At 41.9% G+C, this 20,086-nt stretch overlaps 1 protein-coding gene across 3 annotated transcripts in view; it reads left to right on the forward strand.

The window, feature by feature from the left end:
• Positions 1-20,086, forward strand: part of spsb4a (splA/ryanodine receptor domain and SOCS box containing 4a) — a 127,628-nt gene that overhangs the window by 74,329 nt on the left and 33,213 nt on the right. For 2 of the 3 annotated variants that reach the window (XM_060921807.1, XM_060921798.1), the window contains exon 3: positions 9,843-10,841. The exons of the other annotated variant lie outside the window; for it this stretch is intronic. In XM_060921807.1, the coding sequence (XP_060777790.1) occupies positions 9,843-9,970 (128 nt within the window). In that variant the 3' untranslated portion in view covers positions 9,971-10,841. Of the gene's footprint in view, positions 1-9,842; positions 10,842-20,086 lie in introns of those variants that run through there. 3 annotated transcript variants of the gene reach the window in all.

Here is a 20,086-nt window from a genome sequence, read left to right on the forward strand (position 1 = left end):
TGAACGGCGAGTCATTAGAGTGATCAAAGGATTTCCCGTTAGGGTGATCAATGGCAAATTTAAGATGCCATTCCTCACTCAATCTGGCAATCTGACTCTCTCTGCAAATTTAGGCATCTTAAAATGTTTTTATTAATGCCAAATAAAATATCCAGCACAAATTATATATGATAGACATAAATTAATAATTTATAAATTTTATTTCAAACACGTTTTTAGTTAGCGGGACTGCAGCTTATCATGGCTCCCGCCCGCGCCGCATATGTGCACTCCCGCTCCCGCCCGCGCGTGCATATGTGCACTTCCGGTCCCGCCCAAGCCCGCAATGAGCTTTCAAAATTTGTCCCGCGCCGCACTGCTTTGCGGCGAGTCCCGCGGGACTCCCGCGGGAGTGCAGGGCTCTAGTTGAAAGGCTGACCACCAGCAACGCCGAGCTGGCAGCTGATAACAATAATTTACATAGGGAGCGTGAGCTCTTGAAAACCTCCCTTGATGATTGCGCCGAAAGGCTAGAGAAAGCCGAAAAGGCTGCCAAGAGGGCTGCCGAGGAGCAGACCCCCTAAAAAGGGTGCGAGGGGCGTGAAAGACCCCCAACAATGCACCGAAGCTCAGAACGGGAAGAGGCGTCCGAGTCGGACACCGTGAATTACCTGGTCAAAGACCAGACACCCCGCCAAACTCCATCAACTCACTACACGACTTCGTCGTTTAGCCAGGGTGAAGCTGTACTATGCTCATCCCGAGCCCAGAACCATAGCACACCCAGGTCAGTGTGCTACAGTACCCCTGATCCATCTTTGGATGAATCAGACTATGAATCTAGTGTGAAACGGGAGCAACACCAGAGTAGCTTAGATAGTGAGTACTCAAGAGAGCCAAGAAGGCCACACAAGGACATGCACCAAACTCTTTGCTTACGGCAAATTGACCTACTTGCCAACGATGTTGAGCGATTCAATCCTGAGAATAAAAGAACAAATGTGAATGATTATTTGCGAGAGACTGACCGATGCCTGATGGACCTGCCGAAAGCCACAACGCGAGAGAAACTTAAACTGATCTGGAAGACCTCCAGTAGCAGTTCGTGCCTTTTTAGAGACGCTACCCCCAGACGTTCGCGATAGTTATTCAAAACTTCGCAATTACATTAGGGAAGAATATGCGCCATACACGGATGAAACCTCCGCGGCATTGTGTGCATTACAAATTAAACAGAAACGGTCTGAGCTGCCTCGTGAATATTATAGATGGCAACGTACTGCCTATTTTCAGGGTAGTAGTGCACCAGGCTTGGAAGAAGATAGAGGCTTCAAATCCCTCTTCTTACATAACCTCCACCCAAGCGTGCGGACTCAAGTCACACTGGCATGTCGACAAGGTTTCTACTCGATGAGGGAAACTAGGCAACTAGCCCAAATGACCTGGGAGACCATAGTCAAAACCACAGACAGAAACAATGATGAACCCAGAGTCCTTAGTCTCCAGAGTGCAGACAGGCCCCCGCTAGCCTTAGAAGGAGGTGAAGCTCCAAAAGGGGGACCCCCCCTGGAGAAATCCCGGTCCGAACCGCCCCTTACCGAGCCATCACCAGGGTGAGTGGAAGAATCAGCAAGGTAAGGCCAGGAGGGACCGAAGGCAAGTCCACAGTGACTATGGCAACCGCCCATCACATGAAAAGGGTCATATGGAACAAGGCGGTTGGCAGCAAGATCGTCATCCCCGCTCTGGCCAGAGACGTCAGGAGCACTCCGACTGTAACTCTAAACGATAGAGATGACCAACACAGTGACTCAGACCAACCTGGTGAGTTCCACTCAGAGCTGGACTCTTTAAAAGCCCAGTTGGCTGAGATTAAAGAACTGTTACAAAAGAGGTCAGACCCCTCAACGGATAAATAGAAGCGAGCGTAAAAGGGCAAAAGGCCTACTACGACCGAAAAGCCTCCCATCATGAATATCAAATAGGCGACAAAGTCCTATATTTTAACTTTACCAAGCTGGTAGGAGTTTTTTTTTTTTAAAGTTCCTACCACACTGGTCGGGACCTTTCGATCGTGGAAAACTGTCCCCTGTTGCGTATCGCATTAGGACATCCAGGTCTAATCAAACGCCCTCATATCGATTTCCATAACAATCAAATCAAGCCTTTTGAACAGTCCTCACTCCAAAAAGGGGGGGACGATAGTTAGGCCCATCCTGTCCACCTAGCTTGTACGCCTCACTCACCCATAAGCGTACACTGACATTCCCAGTCACATTCACCAACCCAATACCTTTCCAGAAGATTAGGTTTACCAACCCAAACACTAACACTTCTTTTCTTCCTTCATTTCTTCTCTTTTCTTGTTTTTTATGTGTAGGAAATGAATATGTTTCATGTTTAATGTTTAATATTTTTTTATAGATGTGATTTCGACCTAGTTAGATAGTGATTATATGCCCAAATGCCGATAGCCTGATTATATGCCCAAATGCCTCTGCCTCCAACTGTCTTACTGGAACTCATGAGTTTACACAGTTTTCACAGGACACCATGGACTGTACAGAGCAAGGCTACCTCAAGGACTATGGACATGTGGACTGTACGGTACTGTGCTCTCAGTGCTACGACTCCATCATACCCCTGAGACCAAAAGGGGGAATGTAGGTACAGTCCCTTTAAGAACTACATTTCCCATCAGCCAACTTCTGCGTTGACCTACGTCACGGCTGGGCGAGATCACCTACATCACTTCCTCCCTGAGCCCATAAGTGACCTGGAAATCCGCCATACTTCCTCTTTCGGCGCCGTGAATTCAACACGGACACAAGGAGGACCGCTCGCACCGAGCCCCCAAGATAAAGACGTCTTTCTACCAAGAAGAGATATTCAGCGCGTTTTTTCTTTTGTTTACCCTTGGCCACGGTAGAACTACTTAAATCGTGCTATCTCTCTCTCGGTTGAGCTACAGACGGTTTTTGTTTGTCTATTATCAGTAACGTTACAAGATTGCCGCCCCAGCAGTTTAATTAAAAGTTAGAAGCGACCGGATTCCTTCTAATTAAAAGCGCTGTGCACATTGTTTGATCAGAGACTTTTTCTTCACGAACTACGAAGCGTTTGGACCAAGAAATCCTCTGCCTTCCACAGAATCGACTCACGTGCTCCTGTGGACTCCAAAAGTCTCGGAACATATCTCATAATCTTGCGTAGAGGCGAGATACTGAAGTAAGATTGGAATTTGGGCATAAAGACTAGTCTTAGGAATTAGCTTTTTGAAGTAGTGTGAATTTAAACTCAGCAACAGTTTAATTGTGAACACTGTAAACACTTAGGGTGTTGAATTAATTATTGTTCTAATTTTGTCCTCTCAGTTGTTTTTAATAGATAGGCTGTTGCATGCTTTCCTCTATTCCCTTTTTAACACTTTAATTTCATTATTACACATATTTTGACCTCATCAAGATTTCAGTGGATTTAGTAATGCTATAAGCTAGTGGGTTAGCTACACAGAGCTAATCTTTTGTCTCGTTAGCAAGCTAGGCTAACCTTTTGTTTAGGCCACAAGGCCTACACCACATGGACACACACAAACATACCTAGCTAGCATCCCACGCTAGCCTTTTGCTTAGGCCATAAGGCCTCTCTCACACACACACACACACATACCATATCATATTTGTATATAATGATTCCAACTGCTATTATTCATTTTTATCTTTGTTATAAAAAAATAAATTATTATTGAAACTGTGCATTTGTTTGTTGTGCCTAATATACTTGAAGTCGCCCAATCTCAAAAGAATTCCAAGGTGCATATGAGTTATGTAATACGGTAAGTGATCATAATAATTTGGAATATACCATAATTTAGCTGTTTGGTAATTTATTATTAAGCACCAAAATTAATGGTATTAATTAATGAGACTGATTCAATGAGACTGATTTAATGAGATTAATTAATGAGACTGATTTAATGATTTAATGAGACTGATTTAATGAGATTGATCACTTAATTACCAATTGCACCTACACTGTCTATGTGTCAGCCCTGTGATGACCTGGCGACTTGTCCAGGGTGTACCCCGCCTTTCGCCTGTAGTCAGCTGGGATAGGCTCCAGCTTGCCTGTGACCCTGTAGAACAGGATAAAGTGGCTAGAGATAATGAGATGAGATGAGATGGTTTGACATAATTAGCCTACTTTTAATCAGATCCATGCCAAGTAATGCATTTCGTGGCATTATGGAACTGCTTAGACATCCTTTGTAAGTGACTCAATTGTTCATCTCTGAAAAATGGGTCCTGCTTTTGACCCAAAGGGCTTTCTTCAAAGTCATTAAAAAATTGCTTATCAGTCAATGTTAGATGCCATTTTCTGCAGGCTTTTCAAAATATTCTCATGGCTATCAGTTTAGACACTTGAGAAAAGCAGGAGAGTTGAGAAGTTGAGGTTAGTGCATTTTGAAGGGCAATAATAGCCTTGGGGAATGATGTGCAAGGATGCACTTGATGTCAAAGTGGTGAACATGGTGGACATGGTGAACACTATCTGAGTCAGACGTAGGTGAGAGCTAGTTTGGTCTCTTTTCTGTTTCTTGGCCTATAACCTTGGTACACTCAGAATGAAAATGTGCCATTTTTCTATCTCAGGCATCATTCTTGGAAAAGATTTATGGGCTCAGAAGGCAGATACAGATCTTTCTCACATTCCATGAGACAATGCTGGCAATCTAATATCTTTCAATTGCTTGATAATGAAAATGTTTGGGTAGAGCAATGATTTATACTGTATATTTAATGAGATGAGGTCTCATCAATGGCTTCATGGCATTCTGTATGTTTTTCTTACCATCATTGGTTCCACAAATGTCCAAAAGAAGCCAACATTTGTTAACAACAAAAAAAAAATCTGATGTGGATGCCAAAAATGAGTCCTGCTAACCCATTTATACCAGCCGCCCCTGGTTGGCAACAATGTTTTGTTTGTGCCATTGTCATGCTGTTCAGAGCACATGTAGGTGTGGGTGAGCGTCTGTCTGATGGTCTCACTCTAGCAGGCTTCATGTGTCCTCCTCTATGTTTTCTTTCAAGTCTAATCTTCCCTTCTGGTGTGCTGTTATTGTGTTGAAGCTGCAGGTCAGAGACTGGCCGGACTGTGTGTGTGTGTGTGCGCGTGTGTGTGTGTGTTTGTGTGTGTGTTCACTGGGACGACATTCTGAATCATTATGTTCTCTAGAATCAGGGATGGCTTTGAATATATACATGCTGAGATTTGCAAACAGAGTTTGTTCTGGAACTTTCTGACTGTTCTCATAAACACAGCCTCCTGCTGTTCTCGGAGGTTCTGAAGCCTGATTGGTATTAGTGTTTATCCTGCTGTATGTTGTATAGATTCTGTTGGACTTTGGGCATTGTTCAGATAAGTGCTTGTATTCCATTTTATAAACCAGTCAGACAATAAAAAATATGGCAGTGACAGGACAGTGTCAGACACTGACATAGTGGTTATAAATTCATTACAAAGTCATTCTAGTTTGTCAGAATAGTATTATATTAGAGTGCTCAAAGGAACAACTAGAGTAACACTTGATTACTTGCTGCCAAGACAGTAAGCAATTAATTAAAGAACTGTATTGCATTTTACAGGAAAGGAAAAAAAAATAGTCTGCATTTTCTATCCCTGATGTTTTTCCAGGTTTAAAGATGTGCATATGTTTAAAGGCACTAAGACTAGACTGCTGACAAGCCCAATCTTGGACATTTCTACAAAATAAAAATCTGGGAACCACATCTTTTTTTTCAGGTGCTCCCATTAGGGGTCGCCACAGCAGATCTGCTCCGCATATTTGGCACAGGTTTTTTTTTCCCCCCCTAATGCAACTCTCCCCAATCTATCTGGGCTTGGGACCAGCGCTAAGTATGCACTGGTTTGTGTAACCCCCAGTGGCTGGGTATTTTTACCTAATCTGCATGTCTTTGAACTTTGGGAGAAAACCGGAGCACCTGGAGGAAACCCACACACAGGGAGAACATGCAAACTCCACACAGAAAGGCCCCTGTCAGCAGTCGAACCTGGAACCTTCTTGCTGTGAGGTGACAGTGGAGCAATTCCAACGTTATGGACGTGACACTTGAACTCAAAATGGCAACAAATGACCCAGTGCATGTTTTATTGTCTCCCAGTATTTAAACAGGTGTTGCACATTTTAAGGCTGTACCATACTGGAGAAGTGATAGAACAAGAACAATTCCCATAGTACATCTAGGGCATGCCAGAAAATACCAATAAAAGATGCGTTATGGATGTGACAGAAAAAGTATCACTTTTCTTAGGTGACTGTACATTTTTATCAAACTCTGTGAAATTGTAAACCTAATGTCGAAATGGAGATATCCATTTGATAGAGGGGTCCAAGGTGAATATTAAAAAATCTTTGTTTAAAATATTTTGTATTTCATGCAGAGTTTCGGAAGGAAAAGTCAGCATTATGGATGTGACGCGTCTGAAATAGACATGGCATATGTTTAGAAAAATCAGCAATTTAACCACCATAACCCTTTGAAAAACTCTCTAAATATCAGCTAAAACTATCAAAAGTTCTTAAATAATATTTAGGATGGCTATTGTTTTGCTGTTTTGTGGATTTTAGCATACATTTCTGTGGCTTGTGGCAATAATATAGAATTGTACATGATCAAAGTTGATTTTAGCTTGGGTTTTACATTATAAGAAAGAAAGACTGACAGTGACATATTAGGTTGGTTACAAACTGGTTCAACTTATTCACATCTGTAAAATACAGGCCAAGGTGAGATCTCTGGGAGTGGTTTTGATGTATTACATGTTGCTTTATTTTTGCATGGTGAGGTTGACATTTACATGGAATTGCCCAGTGCTAAACACTGCACCATCATGCCACCAAGGGCATGAACTGATATGGTGTGAACTAAACATAAACATAGATAACTTGCATAAAGTAAAATTAGTCTAATAACCAGCAAATCTCCTCACATAAATATTTACAGAAACTTTGGGCTTAAAAAGTGTCATGCTCTGTGAATCATACACACATCCTCTGGTGCCACAGGGAAATCAGCAGGCTGTACGAATATGACAATATTTTCATTTTTGTACATTCCAATTTGATCCCAACAGACTGTATATATTACTATGTCTACTGATTTTTGTATCTTTTTCCTGCACATTCCCTCTTTTGTGCAAATAGTGGTGACTTATCTAATTTGGTATGCCAACCTTGAACCCAGCAGGGTGTGTATGTGTGTGTATGGTGTAGAAAGAGACTGTGAGTGTTGTTGTGTGAAGAGAGGTAGGAGGTAAATGATAATGGGTATTGAGGCTGCGGTGGAATATGACTGCCTCATCAGTCACTGGTGCTACTGTACCATGAATGCAGTGCATCCATAGTAATGTCCAAGTTAATGATTGCAAACATCCCACAATGAAAATATTAGCACTAGTGGTAATTGAAAATCATCCAGGACAGTTAATAAGGGATACTCAAGGACTAACGAAAGCGATGCAGCAGCTTTTTTTAGCCTTAGGACCCCACTTCCATGACCAATTTTTTTTTTTCACTTCCAACATCTTAAATGGGATTGGATCTCAATATAGAACACAGCTGCATTAGCAATTCTGAGACAATGACGCCTGACAGCATGAGCAAACAGATTTAAAATTTCCACCATAATGTAGTTTTGAAATACATTAGGAACATGATTGTTCAAGCTGATTCAGTCCTTTCCCAACACACATTGGGAAGTGAATTGACAATGTACCATGTAAAACACATTAGCGCTATGGGACGTCAGATGTGAAACGTGCTGAAGCATGACGCTCTACTCATCATTTACCCACAATCCAATCCTCCTGCAGCTTTCTCTGTAAATTTAGCCTCAGTTAGCTGAGAAACTGTTCATAGCATGAGTTAGTGTGTAAGGCACATGGTGACTGGTTCTAGCCAGATAGGTAACAGCAGTATAATTTGGAAGAACTAGAACCATTGGCAAGAGGTATCTATTATTCAAAACCTCCATCACTTGAAGTGGAAGAGTGTTCAGTGAGATGTGGAGTGATGGGCAAATATTATCCCTCTTCCATGCATAGACACACACATTGAATTATTTTATTTTACAAGGCTTTGGCTAAAGTTATGACATGCTTGACAGAGCTTCACTGGTTCCATGACCCTACAATAACCCTGCATAAATTTTTATAAAAAAAAGTGTTTTGCATAGGCAGGTGGTATCCCACCTCACAGCTTCATTGTCCCTGGTTCAATCCTGAGCTCAAGTTAACATCTATGTAGAGTTTCACATGTTCTTGCTGTGTCAGTATGGGTTTCTTTCCACCTCGCAGAAACATGCATGATGGATTAACTGGGCTTAATTACCTCTACATGTGAACAAGTGTTGCCAGGCAAAACAAACCTCACCCGGCAGCACTTGTTTTATACCTATATGTTGATAATGGTAATATTTCTCAATCATTAGCTGTCAGGTTATAGTCCTATGAAAATCCATGACCTTGAGTTTGACATTTCAAAATCTTTCAAGGTCAAAGGTCATGGTGCCAGATGAAAGCCTATATGGCCCTTCCTATAAGTTGATAATGGTAAATATCTGTCTACCCTCAACTGTTTTCAAGTTACAGCCCTCTGAAAATCCATGACCTTGACCTTTCAAGGTCACTCAAGGTCAAAGATCCATTATCTGTAGCCGCTTTTGCTGTTTAGGGTCGCAGGCAAGCTGGAGTCTATCCCATCTACCTATGGGCAAGAGGCAGGGTACACCCTGGACAAGTCACCAGGTCGTTGCAGGGCTGACACATAGAGACAAACAACCATTCACACCTACAGTCAATTTAGAGCCACCAGTTAGCTTAACCTGCATGTCTTTGGACTGTGAGGGAAACTGGAGCACCTGGAGGAAACCCACACAGACACAGGGAGAAGATGCAAACTCCCCACAGAAAGGCCCCCGTCGGCCACTGGGCTCAAACCCAGAACCTTCTTGCTGTGATGCAACAGTGCTAACCACTACACCACCGTGCCACCCAAGGTCAAAGAGCATGGTGCCAAATGAAAGGCTATATGGGCATTCCTATATGCTCATAATAGTAAACATTTGTCTATTAGCAACCATTTTTGAGTTATCATGGAAAATGTTATTTTGACCAAAAGGTTGACCTTTCCAGTGACCTTGACCTTCACCTTGACCGAATTACCCCCAAAATTTAATCAGGTAATCTACAGATCATTGCCCACCTACCCTGAAAAGTTGAAGTCAATCAGTGCAACCGTCTAGATGCTAGATTGTTAACAGACAGACAGACACGAACACAAACAAACTGATTACAATACCTTGCCCTGCTTACTCTGTCACAGGCAAGGTAATGAGTGTGTGCTCTTGAGATGTACTGGCATTCCATCCAGGGTGTATTCCTGCCCTTGTGGCCAGTGTTCCTGGGATTGACACCAGATCCACCATGACTCTTACCAGGATGAATAGCTTACACAAGATTTTTATGTTATACACCTAAACCTAACTCTAACTAAATCCCCAATTATCCTTATTCTTGTGGGCACATTTGGCTGGTCCCTCTGACTTAAACTATTATTATTTCCACAACCTGAATTTTTAGTTACAAAAAGTGAAAGAGCCAACATGCCCACAACATTCCCACACAGAAACATTCAAGTGGGATGGCCCAACAATACATCCACTGCTAAATAATGAACAGAACATGATCTTCAAGTGTGTAGGATGTATATAAAATTGTTCACATTCAGCAAAAATAATTATTTTTCTCTCCCCCATCCCCTCTCTCTCCTTCTTTTTTAGCTGAACCCCTTCCTCTGATGGACCTGTGTCGGCGAGCAGCACGTCTAGCTCTGGGCCGTGACCGATTGCAGCAGATTGAGACCTTGCCTTTACCCCAATCTCTAAAAAATTACCTCCAATACCAATGATGTGGACAGAACCACACAACACACAGACTCACAAAGAGCAAGCGGCGAGGTGCGGCAACTCTAGCGCCAACAACAGGCCCCCAAGGGCGAATGTTTACACTACAATCTGTGGCTACTACCAGAGATGTTCGGTTCCTTCCTCCATTTCTTTTTTTTTTCATTTTATCTTTCTGGATCTTGGATGGCATATAGAGGTAGTCTGTGAGGTTGGAGTGTAAGGATGCTGCAGCACCCCTCCACTGTTAGTATCTCCATGAATGTTATAGTCTGGCATAAATCCTAGGAATGCTTGTTCGAGGCTCACAGTGATGTTTAAACATTCCAGAAGGAAACCAAGCACCTTAGCAGTCAGACTTTGGAGTTGGAGCTGGAGAGGTATCCGGTATCAAGCAGGTCTTCCTGTGCACAAGGGCAACTGCTAACTATGAGACTAGTCAAGAAGTGCACTGATACAGCACAAACACTTCAAACAAACACTTTCCTTCCAATTTAATTTGAGTCACTTTTCTATTCCTGAGTGTGTACCTTAATTTTAAGGTGAGTGTGATTTTTTTTTTCTTCCCAAGGTTGATTTATGACTATTATGATACAGATCCTGTTACAAGTTTAGTGCTATGTTTTGTTTTATTTTATTTATCTGGATGTAGTTCCTTTTTAACAAATATGACACTGTGCATACGAGCACATGGACATGATAAATCCATCCCAAACGGCTTTTTATTTGAAACCAGGATGCTGCTTTTTTCTATTATTATTATTGTTATTATTATTATTATTGATGCTGGTTTGTCTGCCTGATCAAACGGGAGATCTGCAGCAAATAGTGGAATGTAAGGACACCGCTAAACATTAGTACATTTGAAATGTGAATAAAATCCAAGTGAATGAGAACAATGTTGCCGTTTTTATTATTGAATTGTTGAGCTCGGTGTGTGTGGGGGTTTGTGTGTGTGTGGGGGGGAGGCATTGTATGAAATTATTTACAGCAAAACTCTGTATCTCTCAGTAATAAAAATAAGAATTCAAGGTGGTGACTGTAGATCCGGATCCTTATCTTGCACGGACATCTGCAATGAACTTTCCATTCTTTTAATTCCACCATCACATGGGCTTCTTAAATAACTGTATCAACAACAGAAGATGACTCGGAACTTCTTGAATACAATTATTTCCTTTTCCCACATTATTCTGCACTACCTTTCTTTCATGTCTTAGCCCAAAGTAGAAATGAAACAAAATAACATGTCTATTTCTGGATGTGACCAAAGATAGAGCTGATACTTTCACATAAAGAGCATATATTATGCCTGTGCTGTGGTGCCTTTTCAAGATACAGTCTTTCTTCAGATAATGGTGAAGTCTCCCTGTGGGGCCAAACAAATGCGAAGGTAGGCTTTGACTTAATCCTTCGCTTTCAGCTAATGAGTCTGGAGGCGTTTATGGAAAATTCCATGATGAATTCCATGCTGTCTTTTTTTGGTGCAAAGAAAAACAATCAGCATTCAAATGTTATTTACACAACAGTTCACATATACAGCTAAGTTGAGTTATTTGTTGCTTTTTTTATTTCACTTTGTGTGCCATTTTTAATTTCATATAATAAATATTTAATAAAAAGTATAAGAAATAAATAATAATAATAATAATAATGTACTTGGTAAGAAATACTTGGTAAGATGTGAAAATGGTCTTTGAAGGATTTTCACTTGAGCAAAGGAGTATACTTTGTTCTTTTTTTGTATTTTTGCTTTAATGATTACACAATTTGGGGCATTTCAACTGCACAATACAGGGCAGTGTTTATGCAAATACAGTGGTGCTTGAAAGTTTGTGAACCCTTTAGAATTTTCTATATTTCTGCATAAATATGACCCAAAACATTGTCAGATTTTCACAGAAGTCCTAAAAGTAGATAAAGAGAACTCAGTTAAATAAATGAGTCAAAAATATTACACTTGGTAATTTATTTATTGAGGAAAATGATTCAATATTACATATCTGTGAGTGGCAAAAGTATGTGAACCTCTAGGATTAGCAGTCAATTTGAAGGTGAAATTAGAGTCAGGTGTTTTCAGTCAATGGGATGACAAATCAGGTGTGAGTGGGCACCTTGTTTTATTTAAAGAACAAGGACCTATCAAAGTCTGATCTTCACAACATGTTTGTGGAAGTGTATCATGGCATGAACAAAAGAGATTTCTGAGGACCTCAGAAAAAGCGTTGTTGATGCTCATCAAGCTGGAAAAGGTTACAAAACAATCTCTAAAGAGTTTGGACTCCACCAATCCACAGTCAGACAGATTGTGTACAAATGGAGGAAATTCAAGACCATTGTTACCCTCCCCAGGAGTGTCGACCAACAAAGATCACTCCAAGAGCAAGGCATGTAATAGTCGGCAAGGTCACAAAGGATCCCAGGGTAACTTCTACGCAACTGAAGGCCTCTCTCACATTGGCTAATGTTCATGAGTCCACCATCAGGAGAACACTGAGCAACAATGATGTGCATGGCAGGATTGCAAGGAGAAAGCCACTGCTCTCCAAAAAGAACACTGCTGCTCATCTGCAGTTTGCTAAAGATCACATGGACAAGCCAGAAGGTTATTGGAAAAATGTTTTTTGGAAGGATGAGACCAAAATAGAAATTTTGGTTTAAATGAAAAGTGTTATGTTTGGAAAAAGGAAAAACACTGCATTCCAGCATAAGAACCTTATCCCATCTGTGAAACATGGTGGTGGTAGTATCATGGTTTGGGCCTGTTTTGCTGCATCTGGGCCAGGACGGCTTGCCATCATTGTTGGAACAATGAATTCTGAATTATACCAGCGAATTCTAAAGGAAAATGTCAGGACATCTGTCCATGAACTGAATCTCAAGAGAAGGTGGGTCATGCAGCAAGAAAATGACCCTAAGCACACAAGTCATTCTACCAAAGAATGGTTAAAAAAGAATAAAGTTAATGTTCTGGAATGGCCAAGTCAAAGTCCTGAACTTAATCCAATCAAAATGTTGTGGAAGGACCTGAAGTGAGCAGTTCATGTGAGGAAACCCACCAGCATCCCAGAGTTGAAGCTGTTCTGTACAGATGAATGGGCTAAAATTCCTCCAAGCCAGTGTGCAGGACTGATCGACAGTTACCGGAAATGTTTAATTGCAGTTATTGCTGCACAAGGGGGTCACACCAGATACTGAAAGCAAGGTTCACATACTTCTGCCACTCACAGATATGTAATATTGGATCATTTTCCTCAATAAATAAATTACCAAATATAATATTTTTGTTTCATTTGTTTAACTATGTTCTCTTTATCTACTTTTAGGACTTGTGTGGAAATCTGATGATGTTTTAGGTCATATTTATGCAGAAATATAGAAAATTCTAAAGGGTTCACAAACTTTCAAGCACCACTGTAGATTCATTAGGACCTACACTAAGATGGAAGTCACTTCAGGAATAATGTATAAAACATGACAGGGCATGTTATTGTAGGAAAATAATCCGAGACAGGCTGACTTGCTGTTACCAACCAAAACATGATTCTTGTTGTTGTTATTGTTGTTTTTTCAGCTGGTCCCATTAGGGGTCGTTACAGCAGATCTTTCCAACTGATTCGTTATGAAAATCCAATTTATGATCCATATGTTTGATTTGGTGTAGGTTTTACACCAGATGCCCTTCCTGATTACAACCCTCCCCAATCTATCCAGGCTTGGGACTGGCACTAAGAATGCACTGACTTGTTCAACCCCAGTGGCTGGGTTACCAACCTAAATGTGATTATTTTTCAATATCAGCATGTCCTGAAGTGTTTTATTCCTCTTATACCCCAGCAATTTGGCAACTTTTACATTTTTTAAGTTAAATATGACATTTTAACACTTAACTTATAACAGCTATAAACAGTTGTACCCTCGCCAACCTCTATTTTTTTCTCTTTTGAACTTAGACAAAAGTGCAGCTCCCAAGAAACCAGAAAGTGTAAAGTTATCGGTCCTGAAGACTTTCCCGCAGTAGAAAAGTCATCACTATATTGATGATTAAGCATTTTTAAATATTTATAATTAGTCTTAGATTATGTGGCGCATCCACTGTAGAAGTCCCTGTGAATGAGATACTATAATTAGAATAATGTACTCGACATTGTTTTATGCTAGATGTATAAAATACAGTAAGTGTTAGTCACTTGTCACATTGTGGGAAATAAGCACTGATCAAATTTATTTTCCACAAAGGCTTCTTGCATTTCCAGGACTGTTTTCCACTGGGCATATTTGCATGTGTGAAAACAGAGAGACAGAAAGACAGAGCTGGGCACTCATACACTGCTGTGGGACCTTTGTGACTATAGTGTGAAAAGAGCAAGGCATCATTCTTGCACTTCCTCATCTCTTGTGGGACAAAGTGGCATGTGAGAGAGAACGGACATATAAATAGTGAGATGCCTACAGCAGCATTCAGACTGGGAGGTTCTCAGTGTCACAAGTGATCTCATGACCTTCAGACTGTATGCAGGTGCATCCTGGATTCAGTAAACTTCTGAGAACATTTGAAAAGTGTTTCTTCAGGAAGACAACACTAATAGATGTTAAAAACAGGTTGTCATATGAAATGGGAGGCAAAAGTCTATCAACAACTAATTAAAACTATTAGAGCTTTCATCCATGGTACAGTATAATAAAAATGATATTGGGCAAACTATTACAGGCACAATTAATGTGTCATTTTTATTTATGCTGTTCCAAACTTCATCAAAATACATGATGGGTTAGAGTCTGATATGTGGATATTTGGAGAGATAAAAAGAGATAAAACAGAAAAATAACAAGAATGTGTGTGCAAACAGTCTGTCTTTCTCTCTCTGAGTAAATACAGCATTCCTCATCCCTCAAGTCTGCTGCTGTTCCCACCCTCTCTACTTCCTGCTTGGCTGATGTTTTCCCCCTAGCTTCCTTCAAGCCCAGAATACCTAAGAAGAGTCCATTCAGTCCTGAGGATTCATGTCTAGAATGTCTACAATCGACACTAGATCTCGAAGAAACACTGAAAGCCCCAAGAACAAGCCTTAATGACAATGTTACGGAAGTCAGAGTTGAAACTAACAAGCGATGTGTACCACAACTATACAAATACAGTTAATTCAAGCTAACTTTTAAGAAACAACCACACAAGGGGGGGGGATGGTGCACAAGTGGATACTGTGCTAAATTCTAAATATCATTAGTGAAATTGTGGTCCAAGTCAAAGCAATATATGAAGTATCATGGCAAGATTGTGGTAAGAGAGCAGAAAAAGCAGGTTTGGGTCATGATGGGGTGATAGTGTGTCAAGAAGGGATTTTAGACACTTTTAATACTGTATTCTGGAATTAATGATGTGTCGTTGTTGAAGTTATGCACAGCCTCTTTTTGCACCAGAAACAATCAGGGTTGAAGAAGCTTAAGTGTATAAAATGTGTGTATGAGCCTGAATGCCTAAAGTTTAATTAAAGGCGTCATGCAGTGGCAATAAAAGTCGCATTATTCTGCACCAGAATGCTTTCGAGATTCGAAATAAATTGACCGTCGATTTTTCAAAAGCTTCCCGCGGTTGTAATCGGTCCTTATTTGATCATGCCCATCACTTGAAATTTTCCGCGTTCGCAGCGCCCCCTCTCGGTCAATGGAACAGCTGCGTGACATCATACCAGTAACCACTCGGTGCAGTTGCAATGATGGACACACCAGAAAATAGGAGCGATGCTGAGGAAATTAGCTTTGATTTTACCGATACAGAAGAAGAAAATGGCCCACAAGTCGAGATTTTGACAGCTGAATGTCCTGGTGGTATCCAGCCTTACAGATTTGAACCTGAGCGCTCATCTTCAGAAGAAAATGAGGACAGTTCTGACGACGACAGAAACGAAGACGAGAATGAAGACCGGCGACTTGAAGACTTGTTTTGGTTGGTTTCTCTGACTAAATCACTACTTGTGTGTATTTTTAAAGACCATTTTCACTTGAATTAGAATGCTGTGTGATTAATCTATGATTATGTGTAATACTGATAGCTGTAGGGGGTGAAAGTATAGCTAGAAAGATTGAATTCTAGCAACTTGACAGCTTGCGATCTCGCGAAATGCAGTGGGCCTTCTGATACAGTAGACCCCTTGATATTCCAGTTTTCATCATTTTCCTTTTATTGCAGTTGATTTTAACTTGATATTCAGTATGTTATAGGCTGGGAGTACTGAGCTTTGTATTGTATTGTTTAGTAAACGTACAATCGTCAGTAATAAGTGATAATTATTAGTTAAAGGCAGCTCTGTGGCATAAATCTTTCAATTAATCTTCTGTCATCCATTTGCTAAAATTATGTGCCACATATGTTATCAAGACAACACTTCATGTGACAGAAAGATATGACAAATACATAAATGTATGAAAATAATTTTGTACAATTAATGATTGATACATAGAAACACTTAAGACACGTGTGTGGCAGCGGGGGCGTGGTCAAGCGCCGGTCTGTGACAGGAGGGCGGAGCCAGGGAAGGTGAGTGGCAGTATCACTACACTTGACTACACTACCCCCTCCTGACGGTAGAGGCGCAGCTGGCCGCGCTATAACTCCCCGCCGACCGCCCTACGCGGACCTTCGCCGGGCCGTCCTCCAGCACGCGGAAGCGCTGGCGCTGTTGTTCTGGCGTGCGCCCCACGGGCTGGAGGACGGCCCGGCGAAGGTCCGCGTAGGCCAGCCGGCGGTCGGCGGGGAGTTATAGCGCGGCCAGCTGCGCCTCTCTCATCAGGAGGGGGAGGAGGCGTGCCAAGCGCTGCTCCATCGGCCACCCCGAGGCTTCGGCGACCTGCTCGAACAATGTGAGAAACGCCTCGGGGTCGTCCTGCGGGCCCATCTTGGTCACGGTGAGGGGAGACGGGCCCGCGGCCGGGGCACTGGTGGACCCCACCGATGCGAGGAGATGCCGGAACACCTCGCGATCTTCCTGCTGGGCCAGCACCAGGGCTTCGAAGCGCCGCTCTTGCTCCTTTCGGCGCGTGACGAGTGCCTGGTGCTGGCTTTGCTGAGCCGTGGCGAGGGCGTGGACCAGGTCCGCGAACGGGGAGGATTCCATGGGGCTGCGAGGTTGGTGCTCCACCTTGTCCCGGGTTTTGGCACCACTGTAGAGCTCTCTGAAGTGTGGGTGGAGCACAGAGGACGGCAGGACAACGCTTCAGATGCAAATAGGCTTTTTATTGCCAGACTTTTCAGTATAACCGCCAGTTTTAATCTGATAGCGAAACACACACACTGTGTTCTTGTCCCGGGATGAGCTCTCCCTCTGCCTCCTTAAATAGGGCGCGGTTACTGGGAAAACACACAAAACACAGGTTAATTACCGTCAGGTGTAGTGATTCTGCCACTCACCTTCCCTGGCTCCGCCCTCCTGTCACAGACCGGTGCTTGACCACGCCCCTGCTGCCACAATGTGTTTTTAAAAAAATAATTTTTTTCTATCAATACCTAGCCATGACCTTGAAATCAGATCCATTGATAACAACAGTCACAAATAGTGTTCAGTGTTCGTTGTTACAGCCAAACACAATACACCGATTAGGCATTTTGTATCACAGAATATTAATACATCATTTCATAGTGTTTTGAGTGTTCAAAACTATCCACAAACTGAATAAATCCACAAAATCCGCAATGTAAACAACTCTGGTAAACGCACGCTATAGAGAAAACATGGCGACAGGCCAGCATCACCCAAGGGAGGTTACTGGTATGACGTCACACATAAGTTGACCTAGTTAACGGCTGGCTGCCTAAATTTGGCTGTGCGCGTCAACTTTAAATGCTTGTAGCGGGCGCATCATGACACTGAGATCGCGGGAAACCGAGGGGATTGAATAACCCACCAAACCCGACATTTTGACACATGATATAGCCTGATTGCTGAAATTACCGCACGACACCTTTAAGCAACACATAAAGTGTCTCCCCATCACACATATTCATATACTGGAGAATTTATGCAAAAATTACCACAATAAAAGGAGATGAGATTTGGGGGACGTGGGAATTGTGGCTGGCTTTGTTCCTGTCCAACGTTCTAAACTTTGGACAATTAGATATTTTTTATGACGAAATTTCTAGTAATATTATAGGTGACCTTGGTTTAAAAAAATGAATGTGAGTAGACTAATGATAGAGAAGATAATTCCGCTTTTATATGAAGTAGCTTATTCTGTACACAAGTTTTTTTTTCATTATTATAAACCAACTGAGAATCTAATGGTGTGTCAGCTTTACGGTGGTGTAGTGGTTAGCACGGTCACCTCACAGCAAGAAGGCTCTGAGTTCGAACCTAGCAGCCGGTGAGGGCCTTTCTGTGTGGAGTTTGCATGTTCTCCCCGTGTCCGCGTGGGTTTCCTCCAGGTGCTCCGGTTTCCCCCAAAGTCTAAAGACATGTGGTTAGTTTAATATGGGACGGCCTTGGGCTGAGGTGCCCTTGAGTGAGGCACCTAACTCCCAACTGCTCCCCGGGCGCTGTTAGCATGGCTGCCCACTGCTCTGGGTATGTGTGTGTGCTCATTGCTCATGTGCATGTGTGTGTTCACTGTTTCAGATGGGTTAAATGCAGAGAGGAAATTTCACAAGTGTGTGATGAAGAAAGTTGTGCTTTCTTTCTTCTTTCCTTATACAGTTAGGTCCATAAATATTTGGACAGAGGCAACATTTTTCTAATTTTGGTTCTGTACATTACCACAATGAATTGTGAACAAAACAATTCAGATGCAGTTGAAGTTCAGACTTTTAGCTTTAATTCAGTGGGTTGAACAAAATGATTGCATAAAAATGTGAGGAACTAAAGCATTTTTTAAAACACAATCCCTTCATTTCAGGGGCTCAAAAGTAATTGGACAAATTAAATGATTGTAAATAAAATGTTCATTTCTAATACTTGGTTGAAAACCCTTTGTTGGCAATGACTGCCTGAAGTCTTGAACTAATGGACATCACCAGACGCTGTTTCCTCCTTTTTAATGCTCTGCCAGGCCTTTACTGCAGCGGTTTTCAGTTGCTGTCTGTTTGTGGGCCTTTCGGTCTGAAGTTTAGTCTTTAACAAGTGAAATGCATGCTCAATTGGGTTGAGTTCAGGTGACTGACTTGGCCATTCAAGAATATTCCACTTCTTTGCTTTAATAAACTCCTGGGTTGCTTTGGCTTTATGTTTTGGGTCATTGTCCATCTGTATTATGAAATGCTGACCAATCAGTTTGGCTGCATTTGGCTGGATTTGAGCACACAGTACGTCTCTGAATACCTTAGAATTCACCCGGCTGCTTCTGTCACATCATCAATAAACACTAGTGACCCAGTGCCACTGGCAGCCATGCATGCCCAAGCCATCACACTGCCTCCGCCGTGTTTTACAGATGATGTGGTATGCTTTGGATCATGAGCTGTACCACGCCTTCACCATACTTTTTTCTTTCCATCATTCTGGTAGAGGTTGATCTTGGTTTCATCTGTCCAAAGAATGTTCTTCCAGAACTGTGCTGGCTTTTTTAGATGTTTTTTAGCAAAGTCCAATCTAGCCTTTTTATTCTTGAGGCTTATGAGTGGCTTGCACCGTGCAGTGAACCCTCTGTATTTATTTTCATGCAGTCTTCTCTTTATGGTAGATTTGGATATTGGTACGCCTACCTCCTGAAGAGTGTTGTTCACTTGGTTGGCTGTTGTGAAGGGGTTTCTCTTCACCATGGAAATTATTCTGCGATCATCCACCACTGTTGTCTTCTGTGAGCGTCCAGGTCTTTTTGCATTGATGAGTTCACCAGTGCTTTCTTTCTTTCTTTCTTTGGATGTACCAAACTGTAGATTTTGCCACTCCTAATATTGTAGCAGTTTCTCAGATGGGTTTTTTCTGTTTTCACAGCTTAAGGATGGCTTGTTTCACCTGCATGGAGAGCTCCTTTGACCGCATGTTTTCTTCACAGCAAAATCTTCCAAATGCAAGCACCACACCTCAGATCAACTCCAGGCCTTTTATCTGCTTAACTGAGAATGACATAATGAAGGAATTTCCCACACCTGCCCATAAAATAGCCTTTGAGTCAATTGTCCAATTACT

The sequence above is a fragment of the Neoarius graeffei genome, chromosome 1, assembly GCF_027579695.1.
Source record: "Neoarius graeffei isolate fNeoGra1 chromosome 1, fNeoGra1.pri, whole genome shotgun sequence".
Classification (NCBI taxonomy): domain Eukaryota; kingdom Metazoa; phylum Chordata; class Actinopteri; order Siluriformes; family Ariidae; genus Neoarius; species Neoarius graeffei.